Source organism: Empidonax traillii, unplaced genomic scaffold, assembly GCF_003031625.1.
Source record: "Empidonax traillii isolate 1590-97213 ecotype Southwest subspecies unplaced genomic scaffold, ASM303162v1 scaffold1301:size135188, whole genome shotgun sequence".
Classification (NCBI taxonomy): Eukaryota; Metazoa; Chordata; class Aves; order Passeriformes; family Tyrannidae; genus Empidonax; species Empidonax traillii.
This window is the reverse complement of record NW_020956494.1, coordinates 35,625-57,754: the sequence shown is the minus strand read 5'-3', so window position 1 is coordinate 57,754 and position 22,130 is coordinate 35,625. Positions and strand designations below refer to the sequence as shown.

The following is a 22,130-nucleotide window of genomic DNA, read 5'->3' as shown; positions in this document are numbered from 1 at the left end:
TGGAACTAGGGCTCCCTGCTCCGGCGGAGGATGTCGGAGCCGGAGCACGGGAGGGGAAGAGTGTCTGGGATCGTTGGGCTGCGATGCTGCGTGCTGTGGCAGCCGAGAGGGATGCAGGAGCCTTTGTAGGGAGAGCAGCGCCGAACAGAGCTGCCGCTGCTGAGGAGCCAAGCAGGCCCCTGGTGCTGATGTTGTCATCTGTGTCTCCGTTGTGTATTATTTCCAGCTGATTGGTAAAGATGGAAAGAGGGAGAGGAGGAGGAGGAGGAAGGAACCTGGGAGGCTCTGGCCTGCACAGGAGCATTTATTCCCAGTCCCAACAGCAGTACCACTACCCGGCCTCCTCCCAGGGGAGCTGCATGGAGATCCAGGAGCTGGCCTCCAAGAGAGTGGACATCCAGAAGAAGCGGTTTTACCTGGATGTGAAACAGAGCTCCCGTGGCCGCTTCCTGAAGATCGCCGAGGTCTGGATAGGAAGAGGCCGGCAGGACAACATCAGGAAAAGCAAGCTGACTCTCTCCCTCTCCGTGGCTGCCGAGCTGAAAGACTGCCTGGGGGACTTCATCGAGCACTACGCCCACCTGGGCCTGAAGGGCGGCCACCGGGTGCACGAGCACAGCAATGACAAGGAGCAGCATCCCCGGAGGCGGCAGCAGCACCCGCCGCCCTCGCCCCCGGTGTCCGTGGGCTCCGAAGAGCCCCCTCACAGCGTCCTCAAAACGGAGTACATCGAGAGGGACAACAGGAAGTACTACCTGGACCTGAAGGAGAACCAGCGCGGGCGCTTCTTGCGGATTAGGCAAACCATGAGCAGGGGACCTGGCATGATGGGCTACTTTGGCCACAGCCTGGGACAGGAGCAGACGATCGTCCTCCCAGCGCAGGGGATGATCGAGTTCAGGGATGCTTTGGTCCAGCTGATCGAAGAGTACGGCGAGGGGGACATAGAGGACCGCCGGGGGGGAGGCGACGAGCCCCCGGAGCTCCCCGAGGGCACCTCCTTCCGAGTGGACAACAAGCGCTTCTACTTCGACGTGGGATCCAACAGGTACGGCATTTTCCTGAAGGTAAGTGAGGTGAGGCCGCCCTACCGTAACACCATCACAGTTCCCTACAAAGCGTGGACACGGTTCGGGGAAAATTTTATCAAGTACGAAGAAGAGATGAGGAGAATTTACAACAGCCATAAAGAAAAAAGAATGGATGCCAGAGGGGACAGTGGTGAAGAGCAAGAGGGTCTGGAATAGAGTGCATTGGACAATTAACGAAACAAAACAAGCAGAAATTGGTGAGAGGGACTGACCTATAGTAATTCCAAGTTGCCCCAAGTTTTTTGTAAGAGTCCTTTTCTGGGAGTTCTTGCTGACTCCGGTACGTAATGTTACAGTAGTCTGGTTATCACGTTAAATTACACCCAAAACATCTCCGTATGTCTTAGGAAAGGACCAACCTCCCGAGTCCGTGTGAGTCAGCTGCTTCGAGTGTTGAAGACTATGGAAGTTTGTGCATCAGCACAAACAAAATCCGGCACTCTGACCTTTAAATATTCTAGATAAGGCTTGTGTTGCACTTAAACATGATACAAAAGTGCCCCCACCCCAAACCTTAGGATGAAATGTATCACTTTCTGCTTATCACGGGTTTTCCTGGACTGGCTTCTGCCCGTACTGGGTCCAAAGGCTGAGCAGGCCAAAATCAGATCCACGTGAATTACTGGTCTGTGTGAGGAGGGAGGGAGGTTTTAAAAGTGTCATCTACTGGTTATTGGGCGGGAAACAACAGTCTGTGTGGGTAAAACCTCGATAACCAGTCAGACCTTGGTCACGTGCTGGTGAAGGGCAGAAGATTTGTTACTCATTCTGTAGTTTTGTGCTGACTAGATAACCTGAGTCTCCCAGGATAGCAGAGCTCTGCTCGAGTGCTAAGCCTTCTGAATTAGTGGCAATGAATAATAACCCACTCCTCATCTCCATGTTCTGCCCGTGCGAGGCTGGTGTTTATTTTTTTTTTTTTCAATTATTATTATTTTTAATGCATTTTTGTCCAAAATTTCAGAAGGTATTTTTGTACGAGGTGTGTTACGGGTTCCAGCAGGCGACTGTGGAGCGGGTGTGGGGAGGCAGAGGGAACACCTCTTCTCCCAAGCATGAGATTAATGTGGTTGTGATGTTACCTGTGCCAGGAAAACACCCTGGGCATGAGAAAGACCTTTGGGGGGTTTGGTGCACCAGTGGATTCATAGGCAAAGGCATCTCTCTCATGCTCACCCATGGCACATTTCGTAAGCCGTGGTGGACGCCGTGTTGGGTTTTCTGTCGTGTTGACTTTCCAGGTGCTGTCGTTAAGAGATGATATCCATGCCCTGCCATCACCCCCCTTCCCACCCGCTCGGAGCTGGAGCTGTCACTGAGCAGTTCCAGTCCAGTGTCGGTGTCCTCCCTCTGGAGCCTTTCTGACGTCACTTTTACATCTCACGGTATCGACTCTCTGCCTGGAGGGAAAATGGGTGCAATTACCTGGTTGGGAGGTTGATGAAAGGTTTTGCTGTTTCTTAAAACGTGAATATTTTTAATGTAAGGGGCTTGTCCACCATTTGGGCGACCAGCTCCTTCCCCTGGAACCAGCGGGAGTTTGATTGAGCTCCAGGTACTTCCAGGAGCGTGCTGCTCACCTTTAAGCTTGTTTGAAATAGGCATTACCATGTCTAATGAGGTATTTCTAATCATTCAGATGGTTTAATTACAGAGTGGCCGAGTGTGCACGTGGGACCAGCTATTTTTCCATGCAACATGTTTTGTTTTTTAATCTTTTGAGAAACATATTTATGTCCAACCAGACCGTTCACCGCTCCGAGTGTGGACCCACCTGCACAGCCACACTCAATCCAAATGCTGTTGCCTGTTAACATCATAATGAGAAAGGTTGGGGAGGCAGGGTTGGGAACCAAGAGGATAATCTGGACTTTAGTTTGGGTACTAAAACTGGTCGATCTGTTTTAACTTAAAAAAAAATTAAAAAAGAAAAAAAAAAAAAAAAAGCTTGCACCAAAGTCACCAAAGAACCTTTAGGAAAATGTTACGGTCGTGACAAAAATAAGAAAGTTAATTTCACTGTTTTAGGTGATTCCCCCTTTAAAACCACATATAGCAGTTACAGCAACCAAGCCTTTGGCTTAGTGTCAAAAACAAACTCCCATCCCTTTCTCCATAGATTGCTCTTTCAGGTCCTTTTTCAAACCTGGAGGAGATGTTTTCGCTCCATCACTTGAACCACCTGCGGACCGTGGTGAATCAGCAGGAGTTGTACGGGGTGCTGGTTCATCATTGCTCTCGTGGCTTTGGTCCTAATGGTTTTAACAGGTCAATTAGAAAAAAAAAAAAAACACAAAAAAAACAAACCACAAACCCCAACATGAAAATAACTCTACATCCTGTCATTGGTGTGAAACCAGAATTTAGTGAATGAGTCGTTAGCGTATCGCTGACTGCTGCTGCCCGTCACAGTGCCTGAGGTAAAAAATTCCCTTCTAGTCCAACAAGCCGGAGCTATGAATGTACAAACTTTTTACGCTCTCCTTCCATTTCTGTGTGGCTCGACATCTCCCCATCCCTGCCTACCTTTGCCTCAAGGGATCGTGAAAGCTCCTGCGTTGGAATTAGCCCGAGTGACCACGTGTGTTGTAAATGATCATGCCTTCCCCTGTGTTCCTGTAGTGTTGGTGAGGAAATTACTCGTCATTGGAAAGGGATGTTTTCTTCACCGTTTTAAAAGGAAAAAAGGATGCAAAATGGCTTTCCTTATAGCTGCCCATTTTTTAAAAAAACCCTTTATCTTTTGTTGGTTAATTGGCCTTCCGATGCCATTAGTTTGTTGTAAATATCACCCAGGAATCCAGCATCTGCTGGCAACCAGGCAGGGCTCGGTTCTGGCAGGCAGGTACCCTGTAGGATCCATTAATGCATTTACTCCCCTGGCACGGGGTGCACCTTAGTATCCAAACCTGGATCGGGATCGTCACGTTTGCTGCCAGTCACCCGTGGGCAGGCCAGTAGCTGCGGGTTTCCACCACCATGGAAAGCGCTGGTGTTTTTGCAGATGTTGGGTTGCAGGGTAATGGATTTCCACGTGATGGGAAGCACCGGTGTTTGCAGATGATGGGTTGGAGGGTAATGTGGATGCACTCCAGGTGCAGCAACGCAAGTCCTGAAGGGTGAGATTCAGAAACGGGTTCCTTTGTGTTTTTGGCAGCGCGTCTCCAGCTCCTGAGCGCTGTGACAGCGTGGGCTGCTGGTGTGCAGGAGGGCCCAGCGAGGTGCTCGGGAGCACCGGATCCCTGATGCGTTTTAAATGTTCGTTCCCAATGCCCTGAAACTGCCATGTCCCTTAAACTTGAGAAAACACAAGCTTATTTGCACTAGAAAGAACGGCCAAAAACAATCCTTAGGAGGACAGGGTGAAGAGCACCGATCTGAACCTCTTTTTCTCATGAGAGAATTTCCTATTCAAGCCCTCACCTCTGTTTCAAAATTGTATGGTCCCGGCAGAAAGTCTGTCAGTTGAATGATTAAATCCTGATGCACTTTATATTGTGTAAATAATATTAGGAGCACATTTCTGCTCCCGCTCTGGTAAGGGGATGCTTTGGTAACGTAGTGTAATGCTGAGAGAAGCCGTCTCCTGCATGCATGTGTCTGTTAGAGACCTGTTGCACCTGCTTGGTCCAGCTCCGCTCGTATGTTAGGGGAGTACAGGCGCAGTATTGAGGATCCTCTCAAGCCACCCCGGGTGGGATGATTTGGTTTTCTAAGTTGCAATGTGCAGAGCTGCCGAGCATCCTCAGCTCTGCCGTCCCGGCAGCTCCTCGCCCCTTCTGCAGATCGGGCCCCCCCCGTGTTGCTGTCGAGGCTTAAAACCGGGCTTTTCACGTGTAGTCTTGACAAAGCCAAGTCCAGCAGCTCCCTCAGTCTTGGCTTTCCCCGCTGCTGGTGCAGAAGGTGGGGTGGTCCCCAAAAAGCTGATCCTGGGTGGAAGGGGCCATGGGGACTTCCCTTGCCTTGCAGCTGGGGGACTGTTGTGCTGAGTCTGGCCTATCGAACCAGGTTCCTTGGGAAAGTACAGAGCTATGGAAGGGTTGGGAAGTGTTTTGCACTGGTGTGGTGAGGGGGGCCCGCCTGGCACTCCGAGGGGATGGCAGACCCCACCCTCGGGGGCTCCTGGCCTGGAGCCTGGACGATGGACTTTACCCAGCGAGAAGCTGCAGTGGTTATTGGTATCTACTCGTCGTCGTAAGTGTTTCTTATCTGTATCCAATATATACCAATCCATATTCACATATAGGCATTACTATATTTATGTGACTATATTGTAGCCTGTAGTAGCTCATAGCGAAATAATCTTATTTATCTGAAGTGTGCAGTCTGAGGAGGGGATGTCTGGCTCCTGCCACCGGTCTGGATAAACATGTTAGTTCACCCAGAGCTGGTTGGGAGCTCTTGGTCATGGCCCTCATGAGCATCCCTTAGGTTTTCAGCAAGGCTGAAAGGGAAAACATAGTTAAAAGGAGGCAGACTCTTCCTTGGAGGTATCACTGAGGCGAGGTGAGAGCTGTAAGGAAGAGGCAGCTGCAGGTACTCCCGGCCACATCATGTTTCCATGCCATTTTACAAGCCCTGGCTCTGCAAATCTGTACTACCATGTTCATAAAATCCCAAGCAGAAGTATTAAAATCCTGTCCTTTGTACGAAAAAAACCCAAGCAATTACCAAAATCAATGTCAGCACATTTGTTTTTTCAGCTACAGATGTCATAGTCTGGTAATTGCATCATTTTTTTTTTTCCTCTATGGCCTATTGCAGTGACCTAAACTCCCAGGGAAGGGAGTTGGTGGTTGTTAGGAAACCTAGTGCTTGTGTGACTTGCAGTCCTGTTATCCAATCCTAGTAATTTTTATAGCAGAAAAAGGTTTATTATTGTCTATTTTTATTGGGCAGATTTTGCACCAGGTCAAAAATTGCTTAATAAGTGATTTCATTTCCATGGCATTCCCACTTTTGCTGTACATACAGTAGATATATGCAGTTTATGAAAGAGTTCCTAAGGAGAATTAGATCTTCTGTTTAATTTTCTACGCTGCTTCCTCCAAAATTAAATTGCCCTTTATTTTTAATTACTTAATGTGTTGTGATGTTTAAAATTCACCTACCCCTCATTTCCTTTCAAGTAAAGGTTGTGTTTGAAAGGAAGAGTTTATTCAAGTGAGAGTGGGATTAAAGGCTAGACCATAAGCTATACCTTAGCGAGGCTGTCACCTCAGAGCCTTTACCAAAATGCTTTTTTGGGGTGATCCAGTCTTGCCTAAAAATGGCTGAATTCTGTTATGACCACAGGAAAAAAGCCCCGGCCAGGGGACAAGGTGCTTCTGGACTCGGGTGATTTGGAAAAAGCTAAAGCCAGATCTTTCACTACTCTGTTTCTCCAAAATCTGCAGAAGCTTTCATGGGCTGACTCCAATTTTCTTCCTAATATTATGTCAGCCTGTGTTCAGTTCCCCACCTGCACCTCCATAAAGGCAACAGTATTCTAAAGCATCGAGGTGAAATAAAATACCAAGAACCCCTGATAGATGACATGGATTAAAAATTGGTTTTCCAGAAATGTCAGGGCATAAATTGAGGCTTTATAAGCCGGATGTCGTTTTGGCATTTCTGTGATGGATGTAATTAGATCGTTCCTTGCACATGCCGAGGGAGGCATCACGCGGAACCTGAACCTGCAGCCCTGGGGCTCTCTCACGTACGTGATCTTCTAGAAAGGTGTAGGTACCTGCTGGTGTTCTCGTGTTTGAATGTGGTTCTGCTCGTACTGGCCTAGCCTCGAGGGGCCTGGCTACCACCCCAATAAAACCATCATTAACGACTTGCTAATTCATCTTCTTAATTGCTAGGCTACCTCAAAACGCTTGGAGTGGCACATGGAAAATTGCTAACTCTGTACAGAGTAGCCACCGTAAATTAGAAAAGACATATTTCATCTTTTAGGCGTTGCAGACCCATCCTACGTACTAGTATTCAACAGGGCGGGATAATGGCTCCTGCCTCAGCTATGCAGGCAGTCAGATGGATTTCTGAGGCACAGTGGGGGAAATCCATCCTGAAGGCAGAAGTTTGCATGTGTTCCTTCATGGCTGATCGTTTACCGTGCGGAGATGAATTGGAGGCAAGGATTGCCCTCGGTGCTGGGTGCTGGCAGCTGGCTAGAGCTGGGAGGCCCTGTGCCTGGCCCCCCTCGGCACCGCGCTGACAGGACACCTGTGAGCTCACACGTGGGCACAAATTAACGTGGAGGCGAGGGAGAGAGAGGAATATTATATACATATATATGCATAGATGTTTTTTTCCCTGCTTCCAGTGGGTCCTTCCCTTGGAGACGTTAAAATGTTATCTGTCGCCTTTGCCGTCTCCCGTGTTGGAGACGTTCAACGTGCAATAGGAGCAGGGAGGTGGATTTCCCAAGCAATATCAACACACTCTACTACTAACCTTAAATCTTTACGCTGCAAATCGTGTGCAATAGAATCTGCATTTCAAAACAGCAGAGAGTATGTGGGATAAAAGACACGGGTTAACCCCAGGCTCTTACAAGTATTCCCATCTGGTCCTTGTTCGGAGCACATGTTGTTGGCACAATGCTGAGGGAGAGGGGGAGTAAGAGCTTCCCACCGAGGCAGAGGAACGAAAAGGCAGGAGGGGGTGGAAGGAAGTGAGGACAAGATCCGTGCTCCAGGGAATCACAGAGCGTGATGATGGTTTTATCTGTAGTAGGAGGAACAGTCAGTCCTGTGGAGCTGGGGAAGGGGGCAGAGAGCGTGGATGCTCCACTCGGGGACCAAGGTGGTTCTCCTGGGCTGGTTCTCCTTCCTCTTTGGGTACAGTAACATGCTCTGCAAGTGTCTAATCAGTAACGCGCTCTGCAAGTGTCTAATCTTGCCAACAAACCCATCGGGGCCAAGTGTGTCCGATGGATGGAGTGTCTGCTTTTCCAGCCTGCGCTTTAAGACTTGAGTGGCTTGGCTCTTACTGAGCTGGGGGTCTTGCCCAGGAACACCTGCAGAGGTTTAGAGGAGCCCACAAGTGTTGGTGACCTGTCAGGTTTGCTCATGCCATCCCAATTTATGGGTGCTCTTGTGTGCTTTTCACCGGAGCCTTGCTCCGGGTGCTGGCTGAGTGACGGAGTGTTGTGTTATGGATGGGGCAGCTGCTCTTTTCTATTGCGAAGGAAAGGTGTTGGTGAAGGCTGGAAGGGATCAGAGGGAAAGAAAGCGGCTTTCAAGAAGCAATTTCCGTGTGCCTGTCTTTGCAAAAGGGGTTGTGTCGTTTCTAACAAGACTCTGCAGATGATCACCACTTGTATTGCCTTTGTTTTCCTGAGCCCTGCTCGGTGTTAACAGCTGTTGAAAGCTGTGCTTTGAACCAGTGAAGTGCTGGAATAATTGCAAGGACTCTGGAAAAGCTGTCAGTATCTCAAGCTGGGCCTCCTGATAATGGAAAACTGGATCACTTTGGCTTTATCCTGCCTGTGCCTATGCTCCCCACCGCTAAACTGGGGTGAAGGATACCTCCCTACCTCAAAGGGGTGTGACAAAGAGGAGTTTGTTTGGCAGCAGAGTTTTTGTGGCGATCAGGTACTGATCAATACTGATGATAACCGAGAGCGGAAAAGGGAGAAATTTGGTGTGAAATGGAGTGTTTGGAAGGTTTGGAACATACCTGACTCCAAACTTAATTTTGCAAGGGTGCCTCTAATGGTGCATTTCAGGGCCCATACAGCAGAAAGCATTCTTATTTTTCTCAAGTTGAACAACCTGGCAAAAATCTGCTCTTTCAAATCTCCCATGGTGGATATTCCCAGCCTCTCTCCCCAAGCTGTTTCCCCCTGCTTCCTCTCTGATACTTTTCCTGCTGCCCATTCCATGTGTCTCTTCCTTCCATCTAATTCTGTCGCTTTTTGCCTTACAGGCCGTGCTCTCCAGAGGAGATACGAAAACAGTTTATTTTCTTCCCTGCTGCAGCTTTTACACATGATTAAAGGCTGTTGTCAGGTCTCTTCTGCACCCTTTCCTAAGGAAATACAAAGCCTTCCACCAGGGGTAATTTTTAGCCCTCATCATGTTCTTGTTGCTTTCCGATGAGTCCATTTAAACACAAATGGAAGGAAGGCATCAAGTGACAATATAAGCTCCCTGTGCCAACATGTTTGGAAATACAGGTTTTCCCTTGCCTTCTCCAAGGATTGTGTGTTCTTATTATATGAATAGCCACAGAAATATTTGCATGAACTTCTCCTTACTAACATTTTTATTGCAAGGAGATCTGAGAGAGTTTTGTGTAGGTCTAACTAGAGAGAATTTCCTCCAGGTTCTCACTCCACTCTGTCTCCACTCAACACGTATATCCCAGCGCCTTCCAGAAGGGCATTTAAGCATATGACCAACATCTGTCAAGCAGCTACTCCTTCCCTCCTCTTGCTAGGGAAAAGACTGAATGTGCCAATTCAGCCCTGGTATTTTTAACATAAATTAATTATCCCTGCTGTTCCATGTTAGCGCTGTAAAGGGTGAGCTGGAGCACGCTGTGTGCTGGCAGCAGCACACCCCAGCAGCTTCACAGCATGAGAGCAAACCAGAGGGCTCACAGGGAGCAAAGCCTGGCCTTGGCATGGCTCCCACCGCTTGCCTCGGCAACCGGTGTTGAACAGGAGCTGTTTTGTCTCTGCAAGTTCCCCTTGGACCTGTTGCTGCTTTGCAAATTGTCATTTTTGCTTGGAGCATGGAGGAGTTTTCCTGTGCTGCTGCCTGGTTGGGAAGTACCCGATATTAAAAAGAGAGTCTCTGCTCCGGGGAGCTGGCAGGGGGAATCTAAGGCCAGAGACCTTGTATGCAGGCAGGGAGGTGATGGAAGAGTGCTCTGGGGTAAGTGAAACTCAGTGTGCAGCCAACAGATGTATTTCTGTTTGGGTTGCCCCCACAATAGCTGCTTTTTCTTTTCTTCCAGATGTTTGAACACTCCCAAGATCTCCATAGCGCTGTTCAGAGCAGATATTTGCAAGGGAACTGAGCTGCCTCCAAGGACAGTCTCTTTGCTGAGACTCCAGTGAACATTGCAAAGTGTTTGGAAAGTGGAGCATTGTGCTGGTGGCACTTTTAAAAGAGTTTTTCCCAGGTAGATGTCACAGCAGGGACGAACAGAGGCCACTGACATCCAAGAGCAGAGGGCAAGGATTTGATTCTCACTTCTTGGCAGTGGGACTTATGCTAGGTCCGACAACTCAGTTACTGTGCACACCACTGTGGTTAAGTGATGAAGTTTTTTAATTTAAGCATTTTTAATAATACCCCCATCCTGGTAAAACTAGGGAAAGAGTTTTTTGGCTCAAATGTTTTACTTATAAGCTGAGAATAGGCATAGTGTTTCACAAGGTGAACAAAACCTCTGTGCCTCTTACCTCAGAGCGTATCCTTTAAAGCGGCATTTTATTTCCTGCTCCATCTGGTCACAAAACATCAAGGTCACTAAAGCAGAAACCCCTGTAGGTGTTTATATGGCTCAGTGCATAGGGACATTTTCCTCTCACTTTGCTGGCAGGGCCCAGTCCTGGCTGTGCTTTTCTTTTTCCCATTTGGACCACTAAGGGTATTTATCGGTCCTATTCATGTCTTGTGGGTGACCTGGCTTAAGAGCCCTGAATTTGTTTTTCTCCTTAGAAGTTCAGCACCTTTTTTTAAGCCTTGCTTGTGAATCCCCCTGGAAATGTTGTGCAAAACCCCAATGTGCCTCCGTTCCCTCCCTCCCCGCAAGGTTGCCAACTGCTGCAGCCGATATAGGACAGAAAGATGTGGAGATGGTCATATTTTTCCCAGGCAGTTGCTTTCCTCTGTGTCTGTTTTGGCATGATTTGGCCTTAACCATTCCAGGGATGCTGTTCTGCAGCTCTCACCTGCTTCTGCAGCCCTTGCAAGGATGGTGGGGCTCTGGCCCATGTTACCTCTGGGCTAGGGCAGGTTCTTGGGGTGATGCTGCAGCGAAAGGGGAGTTATTTAACCACTCCCTCTGTGATGGTTCCCGTGTGGAGTAGGGAACCAGTTACCTGGGGCAGATCTGATCATGTGCTGCTTCCTCCGAGCAGCCGGCACGCACCATGTCACTTGAAGACAGCGTCTGACAGCTTCCCCAGGGATGAGCTTTACTGCATCTGCTGCAAGTGTTGCTCTGAGCTGAGACTGCTCCTTCTCACCAGGGCTCAGTGCCATGCCTGGATTCTTTGTTACCTGTAACCTCAATTTTGTTTCTCTGAAGGTTGCCAGAATTTCGTCCTCCCTGGGACATTTAAATAGGGTGCGGAGCAATCAGAGACACTTTTCTCAGCGTGCGTAACAACAGGGTGCTTCCATATCAGTTTGGGAATCGACCCAGGGGTTTGATGTGGGTTACTAAATTCAGGCCTGCGGGATGAGCGTGCCCACAGCAAAGTGGGTATGGAGATGTGGAGATAAGAGCTGTGCCTCTGCCAAGCTCCTGTCTACTCTCTTACAGTCCTGTACTAACTCTGGTTGCTGCAGTGGGAGGCACCAAGTGCAGGGACCACCAGAGCCTGCCTGTGGCACCTGGGTCAAAGTGGCAGCAGAGACCTGAGCCAGGTAAGGGCCCACCACCCACAGGTGTTGTCACAGTATAACTCACAGGGAAGGCATCCACAGCTTTATCCTGGATGCTGCAGCATGCTGCCCAGCTATTTCATCCTTCCTTTTCTGCCTCATGGGACTTTTAGCTCTTGCCTGGTGCATCCGCTCTGGAGAGCATATGGCCATGTCTGTCCGGGGATCGGCGTGTGCCAGCACACAGTCTGCACGTAATCCTGCTGCATCCATAACAGCATTTATTGCTTATGTCAGCACAACCATCCCTCAGCGCTGCCAGGGGTAATCCTTTGAGGTAACAAGTGATAAGTTCCTTCTAGCTGTCTTATTAAAAAAGAAATTAAAAAAAAAAAATAAAAAAGGAGAGGGAGGTGCTGGAACATATTCACGGATGCTGCCAGCTTTTAACTGTGGGTTACCTTGGTGAAGGCATATTACAGAGACTTTTCTTTTAAGAACAGCTTAAAAGTGTCTGTTTGGCAGTGTGTGCTTTGTGCTTGTACATGTGAAACTGCAACAAAACCCCCAATCCAGAGCGTGAGGCATAGGTGGTGCCCACTTGCTCCTCTCTGCAGTACCAAACTGCAGTTTAACCTGTTGCTTTTCTCTCCTCTTTCCTGCTCTTAGGAGTCACCCTCTAAAGCTGGGATAACCTCCCCAAAGCTCCCTTCTCAGGCTTCCCACAGAGTGAGGTTCATCCTCCTCCTCCTCCACACTGCAGCCCTTGAGCTGTTGCAATAAGCCCTTGAGGTGCTCTCTCAAAACCCATACTGGTCTCTTTCCCTCGGCGAGGCTGAAGATTCTGTGCAAAACAGAACAAGCAAGAGGCCAAGTCATGGGGAGTTTTCACTTGTCTCAGCCTAAACACCAGCCTCCTCCAGGCTTTCAGTCTTCCAAGAGCTTCCCACCTTTCTAGCCAAGTGGTTTGTTTGCTAGAAGAAGAAAAATTGGTAGTTTTGTGCTAGCAGTAGCTGGAGTCCTCTTTCACTAGTGAAGGCATTTTCTCCTTTGAATTTGGTTTGAATGCAGAAACTATTGTGAAATGAGAGCTGTAATATTGGGAAAGGGGAGATCAGAGCATTCCTCTGGATAGGGTTTGATGCAATTTGAAGCTGCTTGTGGAAGATTGGCTGGAAGGTAAACTGATTTGGGCTAAAAAAGCTGGTGCTGTTAAACTGTATCAGTGACTCTTTAGTGGATGGTCCAAAATAGCTTTTCTATGACCTCTGACCTCTAGGAAAGATAACTGGATTTTTGATCTTAGATTGAAGGGGCAGTTTCTGCTGTAAGAAACTTGTGTTCTTTAGAAACCATCTCAGGCTGGCGTTTACTGTCAAAAGCATTGCATGGAAACAGACAGAAAACAAACCAAAAATCACACATGTGAGTCAAGCCCAGGCAAGCCTTGCACTGTCCCTGAATCCGGGATAGATCCCAGCTGTCATGCACCTTTCTGCCTTCCATGGCCACCAGAATTTCCTGTAGGCACCCGCGTGGGTGGGATTAGACAGGAGCTCCTGTTTTTGCAGCATCCTGCTTTGCCCCTGTGCTCGATCCATTGGCTGTAGAGGTGTCGTGCCCCCCCAAGGAAAAGCGGTCCCCTCTGGTGTTCCTGTGCTGTGTCTGAGCCGCGATGCCCGTACCAGGTGGGAGACGCTGAGGTGGGTGTTGAGTTGGTTTTCAGAGCAGTGCTTGGTGACCAGCTGTTGTCTAGGACGCTGTGGCTTTTGGTACAGCTGGAAAAAAATACAAAACAAAACAACAAAAAAAAAGCTTTCTCTTTGAATTTCAAGTCAGGGGCCCGTTTTCTGCCAAGCTACCCCCCCGCCGTTTCAAATGTATTTTATTCTCCTTTTCTTTGCACTGGTCCCGTTACGCTCCGCTCAACAGCTGCTGCATTTAATCCCAGAAGCTGCAGTTGGTAGGGAGCAAAGTGATCTCCATATAACCTCTCTCTTACTCATAAGTGTGCATTATGAAGCTTAACCGATGGTAATAAAATGTTTTGCTTTCAACATGCCGTCCCTGCGGTCCAATGTTCCCGTCTTCAGGCTCCATCATTACAGCGGGGCGATGTATCGGAGCTGTTCTGCCGCTCCCCACGAGCGTGCCTGGTAATGCTGGGCACGGGCATCTTGGATGCGTGTGGATACCCAGCGAGGAGAGATGGAGAATGCAGGGCAGAGCCCTTTCTGTGGGTAGCGAGCTGGCAGTGTTGGCATTCCCAGGTGGAAGCAGCTCTTTGAGGAAGACTGCATCTTGGCAGTCAAGGAAAAAGGCGCTCGGGGTCTGGCTTGGCTGTGGCCCAAAGTGCAGGTTCCCATCTCTGTGAGATAGTCTGGCAGTGCAATCTGCTGTTAGAGCCTCTTCAGGGACTAAGGCAGGATGTGGGGGGAGCAGGAACTGATTGCAATCCTGCTACTTGTTTGGGGTTTTTCACCCCTATCACAACTACTCTGCAGGTTCATGTTTGGGTTATTGGTTTTGGTTTTTGGGGTTTTTTTTAAATTTTCTGCATACAAAGAAATGGCACTTTCATGTCATCCTGGTGGGGAAAAATGATGCTCCTTACCCACATTTAAGTAACCATACAAAATGCAGAAATTCTGCTTTAGGAATTTCATTTCTGTTTACACACCATTGATGCTTTCATTAACAGCATCTTCTCACATATAAACACTTGAGAGGTCCTATGATTTTCCTGCTCTAAACTGAACGCAGGGTTTTCCAAGCAGGGATCTCCAAGCATCATTTCTGTGGTACAGTGGCTTGCATCAGCCCCACAGCTGGTTTCTGTTGGATGGGATGTGGCTTTTCCATATTTGAGGTTTATAGCATTTGGATTCAAAGTGGAATTTCCCAGGCAGAGCCCCCCCCCCCACAGAAGGAATCAGAATATATGGCTTTGTCAGGCAACGATAACAGCCTTTTTCTGGAGATTGCCATTTTGTAAATAAGCTTCTTCTCGAGCAGCACGGCTCCAGCTACAAAAGATGGATGATTATTTCTTCCTGGAATCGGCCTTCCGCTGCAGGATCTGGTTTTTATTGTGATAATTAGCATAGAATTAAAAATGGCCCCGCATCTCCAGTTCGCCCTGTAGTTCCTCTGGTACGGAGTGATCTGGGATGGCGTTTTCCTTGGGAATAGGCTGTGCCTGGGAATCACTTCATTCACCGCTGAAAATCAGCTCAGGGGTGTCTGCAGGCTTCGGCACAGCAAAAGCCTCCACTTCCAGAAATAAATCGTTGCTCCTAATAAACTTTCAAATGAGTTGTTTGTTGGAGGCTGGAAAAGTTGCCAAGGATATTTAGACGAAAATCTGAAGCGGGGTTTTACGAATGCCTTTGAATTCCAGAGCTTGGGTTGGAGGCGAGGTCACGGGCAAAGCAGGCGGTTTTTTCTCCTGAAAAACCTGTAATAGCTTTTCTTCTTAAAAATTTAACAGGGTTGCCAGTCCAGGCAAGAGGAGGCAGAATTGTAAGGAGTGTCAGACATGGCCACCGGTGTGTCCATAGGAGAAACTAAAGCAGCAAAAACGTGTAAACTTCCTTGTGAGAGCAGCGCAGGAAATTACTGTGCAATTGGACGCGACGTCCTAGCGTTAGATTTATTAGCCACTTCCAAATCATCTGCCAGAAATCCTTTCAACCGGAAGGCAGGAAAGAGCATGTTATAAAAAGACCTGGAGAAGGAGTGATTTTGGCAGGGGAGTTTCCAGGCTGGTAATTGTCTGTGCGTTCAGTGTTTGGGTTTGGTCTCAGCGCTGAGGTCAATGGTACTTAAACCAAATGTTATCCCAGTGCCTACCTATGGCAAAGGGGGAAAATATCTGGCGGAATCATGGCCACATCCACGCTCTTGTGTACGTTCCCCAGACCTTGCTGCTTTGGCAACAAGACTGGATATATCATTCCAGCAGTTTGTTATCTGAATGGTGGACTGAGTTGGTTGTGTTTCCCCTCTGCCCCCCTCTCTGAGGGGCACTGCCAATCTCACACTGCACTCCTCCAGCTCCCATGTCTTTTCCAGGCTCCTTTCTTTCCAGTTATATGCCTGCAAAGTTGGATCTACATCCATGTCCCCTGTATGCAAGAACGTGCTTTTTGCTTTTTTAAATCCAGCTCTTTTTGGCAGTAGTGGAAAGAAGTGACCTGGCTTTGTAGCTCTCCTTTAATGTTCCCTGCTTCTGGAAAACAATCTCCCTAGTGCTTAATCTCTGATGAGGAACACATCTGCAGCTATACCTGCAGCATCCCCAGCATATCCTGCCAGCTCCAGCAAGTCGATATGTCTGACTTAAAAAGAGCTTTCTCCATAAAAATGATCCATGCCCGCCTCAGATGCACCAGATGTTGCACAGCCAGATGTTGCCTTGTACAACCCCTTGGAGATTTGGCAGCGACGCCTGTGGTGGGGCCTGGGGAGCCACTTTGCTGTGCTGTGACCTTTTTCGGGGGTGCCTACAGGAATGTAGTGAGAACTGAAGATCTGGTTTTCCCCTTTCCATGTGGCACTTTTGGGAGAAAAGTATTTTTGCAAGCATTTAGCTCCCGAGGTAAGGGGATGGGAGGGCACTGCTGGAGCACGTCCCAGCTTGCAAGGAGCTGCTTCCAGCCCAGGGTGAGGACTGGGACCAGCACAGTCCTTAGCAGGAGATTTCCTGCCCCCTGTTTCCAACAAGCAGAGCTCTTGTTTTTCCAGCGTGAGTGCAAAGGTTGGGTTTGTGGCTAGTAAAAAAGCAGATGCCAGCAGCTGGAACAGGCTAAGTAAGTGTGTGTTTAAAGGGAGAAAGGAGAAGTGTCTGTTGTCCATTGGGATGAATGCTCCTTTTCCAGCCTCCTTCCAGGAGCATGCTGATCCAAAGTCCTTCTCTGGAGCATTTTCCTTCATGAAAATGAAGCCGGGCCGTTGGCAATGTCAGTGTTTCCCTGACCGCCTTTGTCGTCTTGTTCTTGCATTCGTTGTCCTTCAGCTGGTAGGGTGGTTATGAGAAAAAAAGCCAGCTTAAAGCATAGTCAGAAAGCTACAATTAACGAAGCAAACCACAAATAAATAGGTACATAGGCTAACCTGTAAGGTAGGTGTAAAAGGAGGCAGTCTGCTGCACGGCTCCTCTGTAAACGTGCATGATAAGCGTCGACGAAGCTTGTTGCAGACCCTGGGCAGGGCTGCTTTTGCTAGACTTTGAGTATCCTAGTTGCAAAGACTCGTAAGTGTTCCAAAAGGCTCATGGTTTCGGAGTGGGGGCTGTTTTTCTGTTTTCCGTGCGCTGTGACCACTTGCTTTCCGAATGGGTCCATAGTGGTGGAGTTAATGGAGCTGTTCTTTATAGTAACCTAAAAGGTGTCAGTCGTTTGCTCGTGTGTGTTCACAAGCTGAGCCGTGGCGTTACGCACCCCTCCGCGATGGTGTGATTTGAAGCACTTTTGGTGTGGCATGTGCAGTTGCAGTGCTGTCTGTTTTTAATTTCCCTCCCTGGATATCCCCCCCCTCTCCGTGTTCTCCCCGTGTTTCGGACACTGAACCAAACCGACGTCGGAACTAGCACTTTAAGTACTAGTAGTCACTTTGCTTTGGACTATATTGAGCACTGCACTTTTGTACATACTGTCAGCACTGAGTTCTGAACTCTTTTCTTTTCCCCACCTCTTCTCCCTCTTAGGCGCAGTGTTAATTACTTAGGGGCCATCAGAAGATAATTTTGAGGTGTGTTGGACGCCTGTCCGGTGCCTGACTTCCATTACATATCTGTTAGAGACTTTACAGTAGGGAATTTAACCCCTCCAAGCTAATTTTCCTCAACAGAACAGACACCTTTGTCACTGACGTCCAGGCAGACGTGGTTGCTGTAAACTTCGAGGTCCTCCGGAGACCCGAGCGCATGGCTTTTAAAAACACCAAAGAAACAGGAGGAGTCTCAGAAGGGATGGGGATGGGATTGGAATTGAGCAGAGTGAGAGGTGTAGGGCAGACGCTCTTGTGTTCGGTACGAGACCCCGGTGAGCCCATACGGGACAGCCCAGTTCAAACCAGTCTGAGACTCTGGTACCAATAAAGGCTGCGCTCAAGCCATTGCAATAAAAGCCATCATTGTGCCTGCACTGAAAGTGCCGTTGGAATTGGTCGTTGTCTTCAGCTGCAAAAAGGTGTTTTTAAGTGAAAAAGACTTAGAGATGATTTAGAAGATGGAGCATAATAACCCTGGGGTTTGCTGCTGAATTCGGAAAGTGTTGTTAGGAGTTAATCGGCTCTCATGTTCAGAGGCAGTTTGGATATGCATTGCTATTCCTGTTAAATTCCTGTGATATTTCCGTAAGGAAGGTTGGGGATCAGAGCTCCCTTGCCAGCAAGAAATAAGTAGGGTAGAGTTTGTAGCAAACGTAGTCAGAAATCTCCAGGATTTGAAATGGGGTGGTGATCCCTGGGATGCTGAATAATCCGAATTTTGATGCCCCAGACTATCCACGCTCAACCAGCTGGGGGTGTTTTGCTCCTTTAAAAACCCTCGTGGGTTTTCACAGCAGCAAATAAATCACGGTGGGTGTGGGAGTGCTACATCTCCTCCACACCGGGGTGTCCACACTTGGGACTGCTGCTCATCCTCCTTGACGAGCCCATAGTCAATCCAAATCCTTCTCTGGCAATCCTCCTTGATGGGAGTTGCTCCCTAGTGAAAGTTAATGGATAAACCCCACCATTACAGCACGCTCAGTTTTGAATGGAGAGAAGGGAATTATGTCTTCTCCTTCACTCCCAGCAAGTGATGGAAATAACCTTCAGCAACAAAAAGAAATAGGTGTGTTGGGTTTCCTTGCTGCAGCAGGTGGAGGATTTTTCCTAAACAACCCCTGTTTTAGTGTCTGGTTTTCTTGGTTTCCTTCTTCAGTACACCTTGAGGGGTTTGGATGCTCAGTGGGAACTGAAGATGGTTTAAAACCACAAATCTTGAGCAACCCCAAGTATTATGCTCTTGCATCCTCTATCATTGGACTTGAAAATGGAATCCAGATTTTGTTGTGTGTTTTTTTTTTTTTATTCTCTTACCCCAGCCAAAATATCCCTGCAAACGTAGCTTTAAGAAATAGCAGCAGGCAGTGCTGCTGCTCTATCTGAGCCCCCAGAATTATAGAGCTGAGGGGACAACCTCTTCAGAAAGCACCTCAGTGACTCAGAGCCCACATCCCGCTCGCTGTCACGAGGATATAGGCAAACCCTTTGGAAAATTCACCCCCCAGTGAGCCCAGCAGTCTCCTTTAGTCCTTGGAAATTAAGCTCGGGAGACAGGGGAATGTGGAACAGGATTTTTTGTTTTTATGATCCCCCTCAGCTGTAGTTTTTTGCCCCTTGGAGTTGGCATCTTGTCCTTTAGGAAGGTAGAATTAAGCATGGCACACCTGAGGCCCGAATGCAAATCCTAGCACAGCACCTCTCGCTTTGGAAGGGCCTTTTAGGTGGGAAAAAAAAGCTCTTGTAGGAATTTTTAGCTGTTTGGGTTTTCGGATAGCTCGTGGGAAGCGCATTGGGACAGCACACAGACGATGTTGAACTGACTTTTTCTGTTCCTCCAAGACAGACTTTTTAATTTGCTTCGGTAGTTTAGAGTTCGTTTCCTTGAAAGTCTTTTTGGACCCATGAAAATGCCCTTGAAATGAGTCAAGTTTATCAAAATATATTGTGCACACACCCATGCACCAGCCCACGTGTACGTGCATGTCTCCATGGGTGTGTATACAGATAGAGAAATATATTATTTCCCAAAACATTCCTTTTTTTTAAATTTTTTTTTTTTTTGGGTTGGATTGGTTATTTTATTTGGATTTGTTTCTCCCCCACCCCCCAGGATATTAACCAAAAGGTGTTTTAAAAGTCATGGCATGAAAACTCCTAAATGTAAATCTGAGTACCTTGTGATGCTAATTAACAGGTTTTTCCTGAAACTTTATGTGATGCTTAATATTTTCCTTAGGAAGTTTTGTTTAATGTTAGATCATTGTTCTGGAGGATGTTGGTCCTACTGGCATTAAACTAATGGAAATAAAATGCATGTGTTACAAGTGTAGAAACGGTGAAGAATTAAGTGTGAACTTACTGTACGATACTGATTCTGTTTTCAAACAATCTGTTTTGCTGTTCAATAGTTGACATATGGAAATGCCAATGTACTGTAATTTAGCACTTTTCCAGTGGACCCTGTTCTCACTATGCCCGAGGGAAGAAGCAGGTTTGGCTGGGGGCTGTCTGAGCTCAGCCCCTGAACCCTTTCTGTTTGTGTTGGCACCAGAACCGGCCGGGTAGAACTTCACTTGGAGTGAAGTTTTCTCATCGGTTCAGCAGCTGGCACGAGGCAGAGCGGGGTGGTTCTCCATTTCCATGGCCAAACCAGGACCATTTTGCAACTTGGTCTGGTGAAAGGCGTCCCTGCCCGTGGCAGGGGGGTTGGAACTAGATGATCTATAAGGTCCCTTCCAAAGCAAACCATCCTGGAATTCTGGGATTCTCTGATTTGGGTGCAGACCTCGCTGCGGGTGGATGGACTGGTGGCATCACATTCCACCACTGCATCCCCCCGGGAACCAGGCTGGGGCCGGGATGTCCAAGCTGGGGTGGGACAGGCACAGTCCCTGAAATTCAATGGCAGAAGGGATAACCCCCCAGCCACCCCCCTCCAGCCCAAACCCCTCCTTTCCTAGTGTTAACAGGGTGCAAAGTGTTACTTGTCATGTACTGTACTGAAAGGGTTAATTGATCAGTGACTGTATTGTACTGTATGAAAACTCATGAATTGCCTTGTATTGTTTCTAATGGACTGTTCCATGTCTCCCCACTGCCTATTCCCAACCCACCCCCATGTTTTCCAAAGGATGCATGTTCTCAGTTAGGTCCTCCAAACTCTCTGGTGCTAAACTCTTCCGTATCCGATGGTGCTTCTGCGGACACTAACTGACCACATGCCGATCCGGAGCTTGAAGTTCACCACGTCTTTCTTGTCTGTTTGTATGAAGTCTCACACACACACACACACACACACGAGAAAAATTAAGGATAAACTTGAATTTGTTTCAAAGCCTCATTGACAATCTAATGTTTTCTATGTCTGCTTTTATTTGGGATGGCTTTTCTAGAAAGCAGCGCGCCAGCACCTTCGGTCCGGGAGGGGATTTCATCCTGTTCACTCCTTTGGCATCCCAGGTGAGCTGCTGCCTCGCTGGCTTTGCAGGCTCAGAGGAGATTGATCCATCAGGAGCCAGCGAGGAAGAGGAGGTGCAGGTGCCTGAAAAGATGCCCAACCCTAAAAAGCAGCCGGGATCCCTGGGACTGCCCCATCTGTATGTAGGTAGGTGGGCACTGAGGGTCTCGGAGGGGATGAACCCATCCCTTTCTCTGTGCCAAAAATTGGCTTTTAAGGAGAATGGAGGCAGAAAATTGGGGTCCCAAAGGCATCTCCGTCTCCTCCTGGCATCACTCATCTCTGCTGGCCTCCTGAGCCTGAGGTTTTGCAGGTGACACTCACCTCGGATGGCATGAACAGGGCCATCCCCTCCCAACTCCCCCACCCCAACGCGAGCTGCTTTTTGGACAAAAGAAAATCTGACTATATTTTATATCGATTTGAAAACAAAGTCTGATATTTACCCCTGTTCTCAACTGAATTTGCATATTGTTGTTTGCCACGATATTTGTTCTGTCTTCGAATAAATTTGCTTACTTGTGTAGTCTTAACTGTCTGCTCGGATTCTTACACTCGGATTTATCCCTCCTCTGGGGTGCCTGCACTGTGGCTCCCCTTTGGATGCCTCCCACGGAGGAGAGAAGGAAATCTGCCTGGGAGGAGGAAGCATTTCAGGCTGTAAATGTTTCTCTCTCCGTTATCTCCCATTCATCTCCCTGGGGCTTTTCAATTTGATGCCCTTTTTTTTCCTCCCAGCCTTCCATCATCAGATCCTTCTATCCGGGTGAGTGCGTGGCTTCAGCCCTGCCTAATTTAAGAGATTGAATTTTTCTGTGGGTGAGGCATTTCCGACGGCAGCCAGCGTTTTGCATCTGGGAATGAAGGGATTTATGGCTGCGAGCGGCCGAAAGCTCTGGGCATCGGCGTCGGCATCCAGCGCCGGCTCTTCCTGCACATTGCATTAGCAAGGAGTTGGCATCAGTCACCGGAGACGTCTCGGCGGAAGGCAGTGCCCTCAAACGGCTGGAAAACTGATTTGCACATGCGTTTCCAGGGAAGTAATCAAATCAGCCAGCAGGTTCAATAAAAGGAGTAAGCAAATATTCCAGATTTGCCTGCGTTTGCGAACAAAACCTGTTGCAAGACTCGCAGGTTTTTGAGGTTCCTCCCCCTCCTTCCCCCCAAAAAAGCTATTTTGGGATTAAAATTGTTGCAGGCTGCTGCAGGAGGACATTTTATATTCCCTATAAAAGACATAGCTGTATC

The 22,130-nt window shown here is 48.1% G+C and overlaps 1 protein-coding gene across 2 annotated transcripts; it reads left to right on the top strand.

The window, feature by feature from the left end:
- The first annotated feature begins 231 nt into the window (after positions 1-231).
- On the top strand, positions 232-21,415 carry PURG (purine rich element binding protein G). 2 transcript variants are annotated; one of them, XM_027906481.1, is made up of 2 exons: positions 232-1,067; positions 17,358-21,415. In XM_027906481.1, the coding sequence occupies exons 1-2, from the start codon at positions 240-242 to the stop codon at positions 17,367-17,369; spliced, it is 840 nt and encodes a 279-aa protein (XP_027762282.1). In that variant the 5' UTR covers positions 232-239; the 3' UTR covers positions 17,370-21,415. The 2 variants fall into 2 exon arrangements, with proteins under 2 accessions (XP_027762282.1, XP_027762281.1); XM_027906480.1 differs by lacking the exon at positions 17,358-21,415 and having other exon boundaries at positions 232-1,694.
- Positions 21,416-22,130: the final 715 nt, after the last annotated feature.

Coding starts and splice junctions, on each gene's coding strand:
- PURG (XM_027906480.1), top strand. CDS start 240: ATGGAAAGAGGGAGAGGAGGAGGAGGAGGAAGGAACCTGGGAGGCTCT.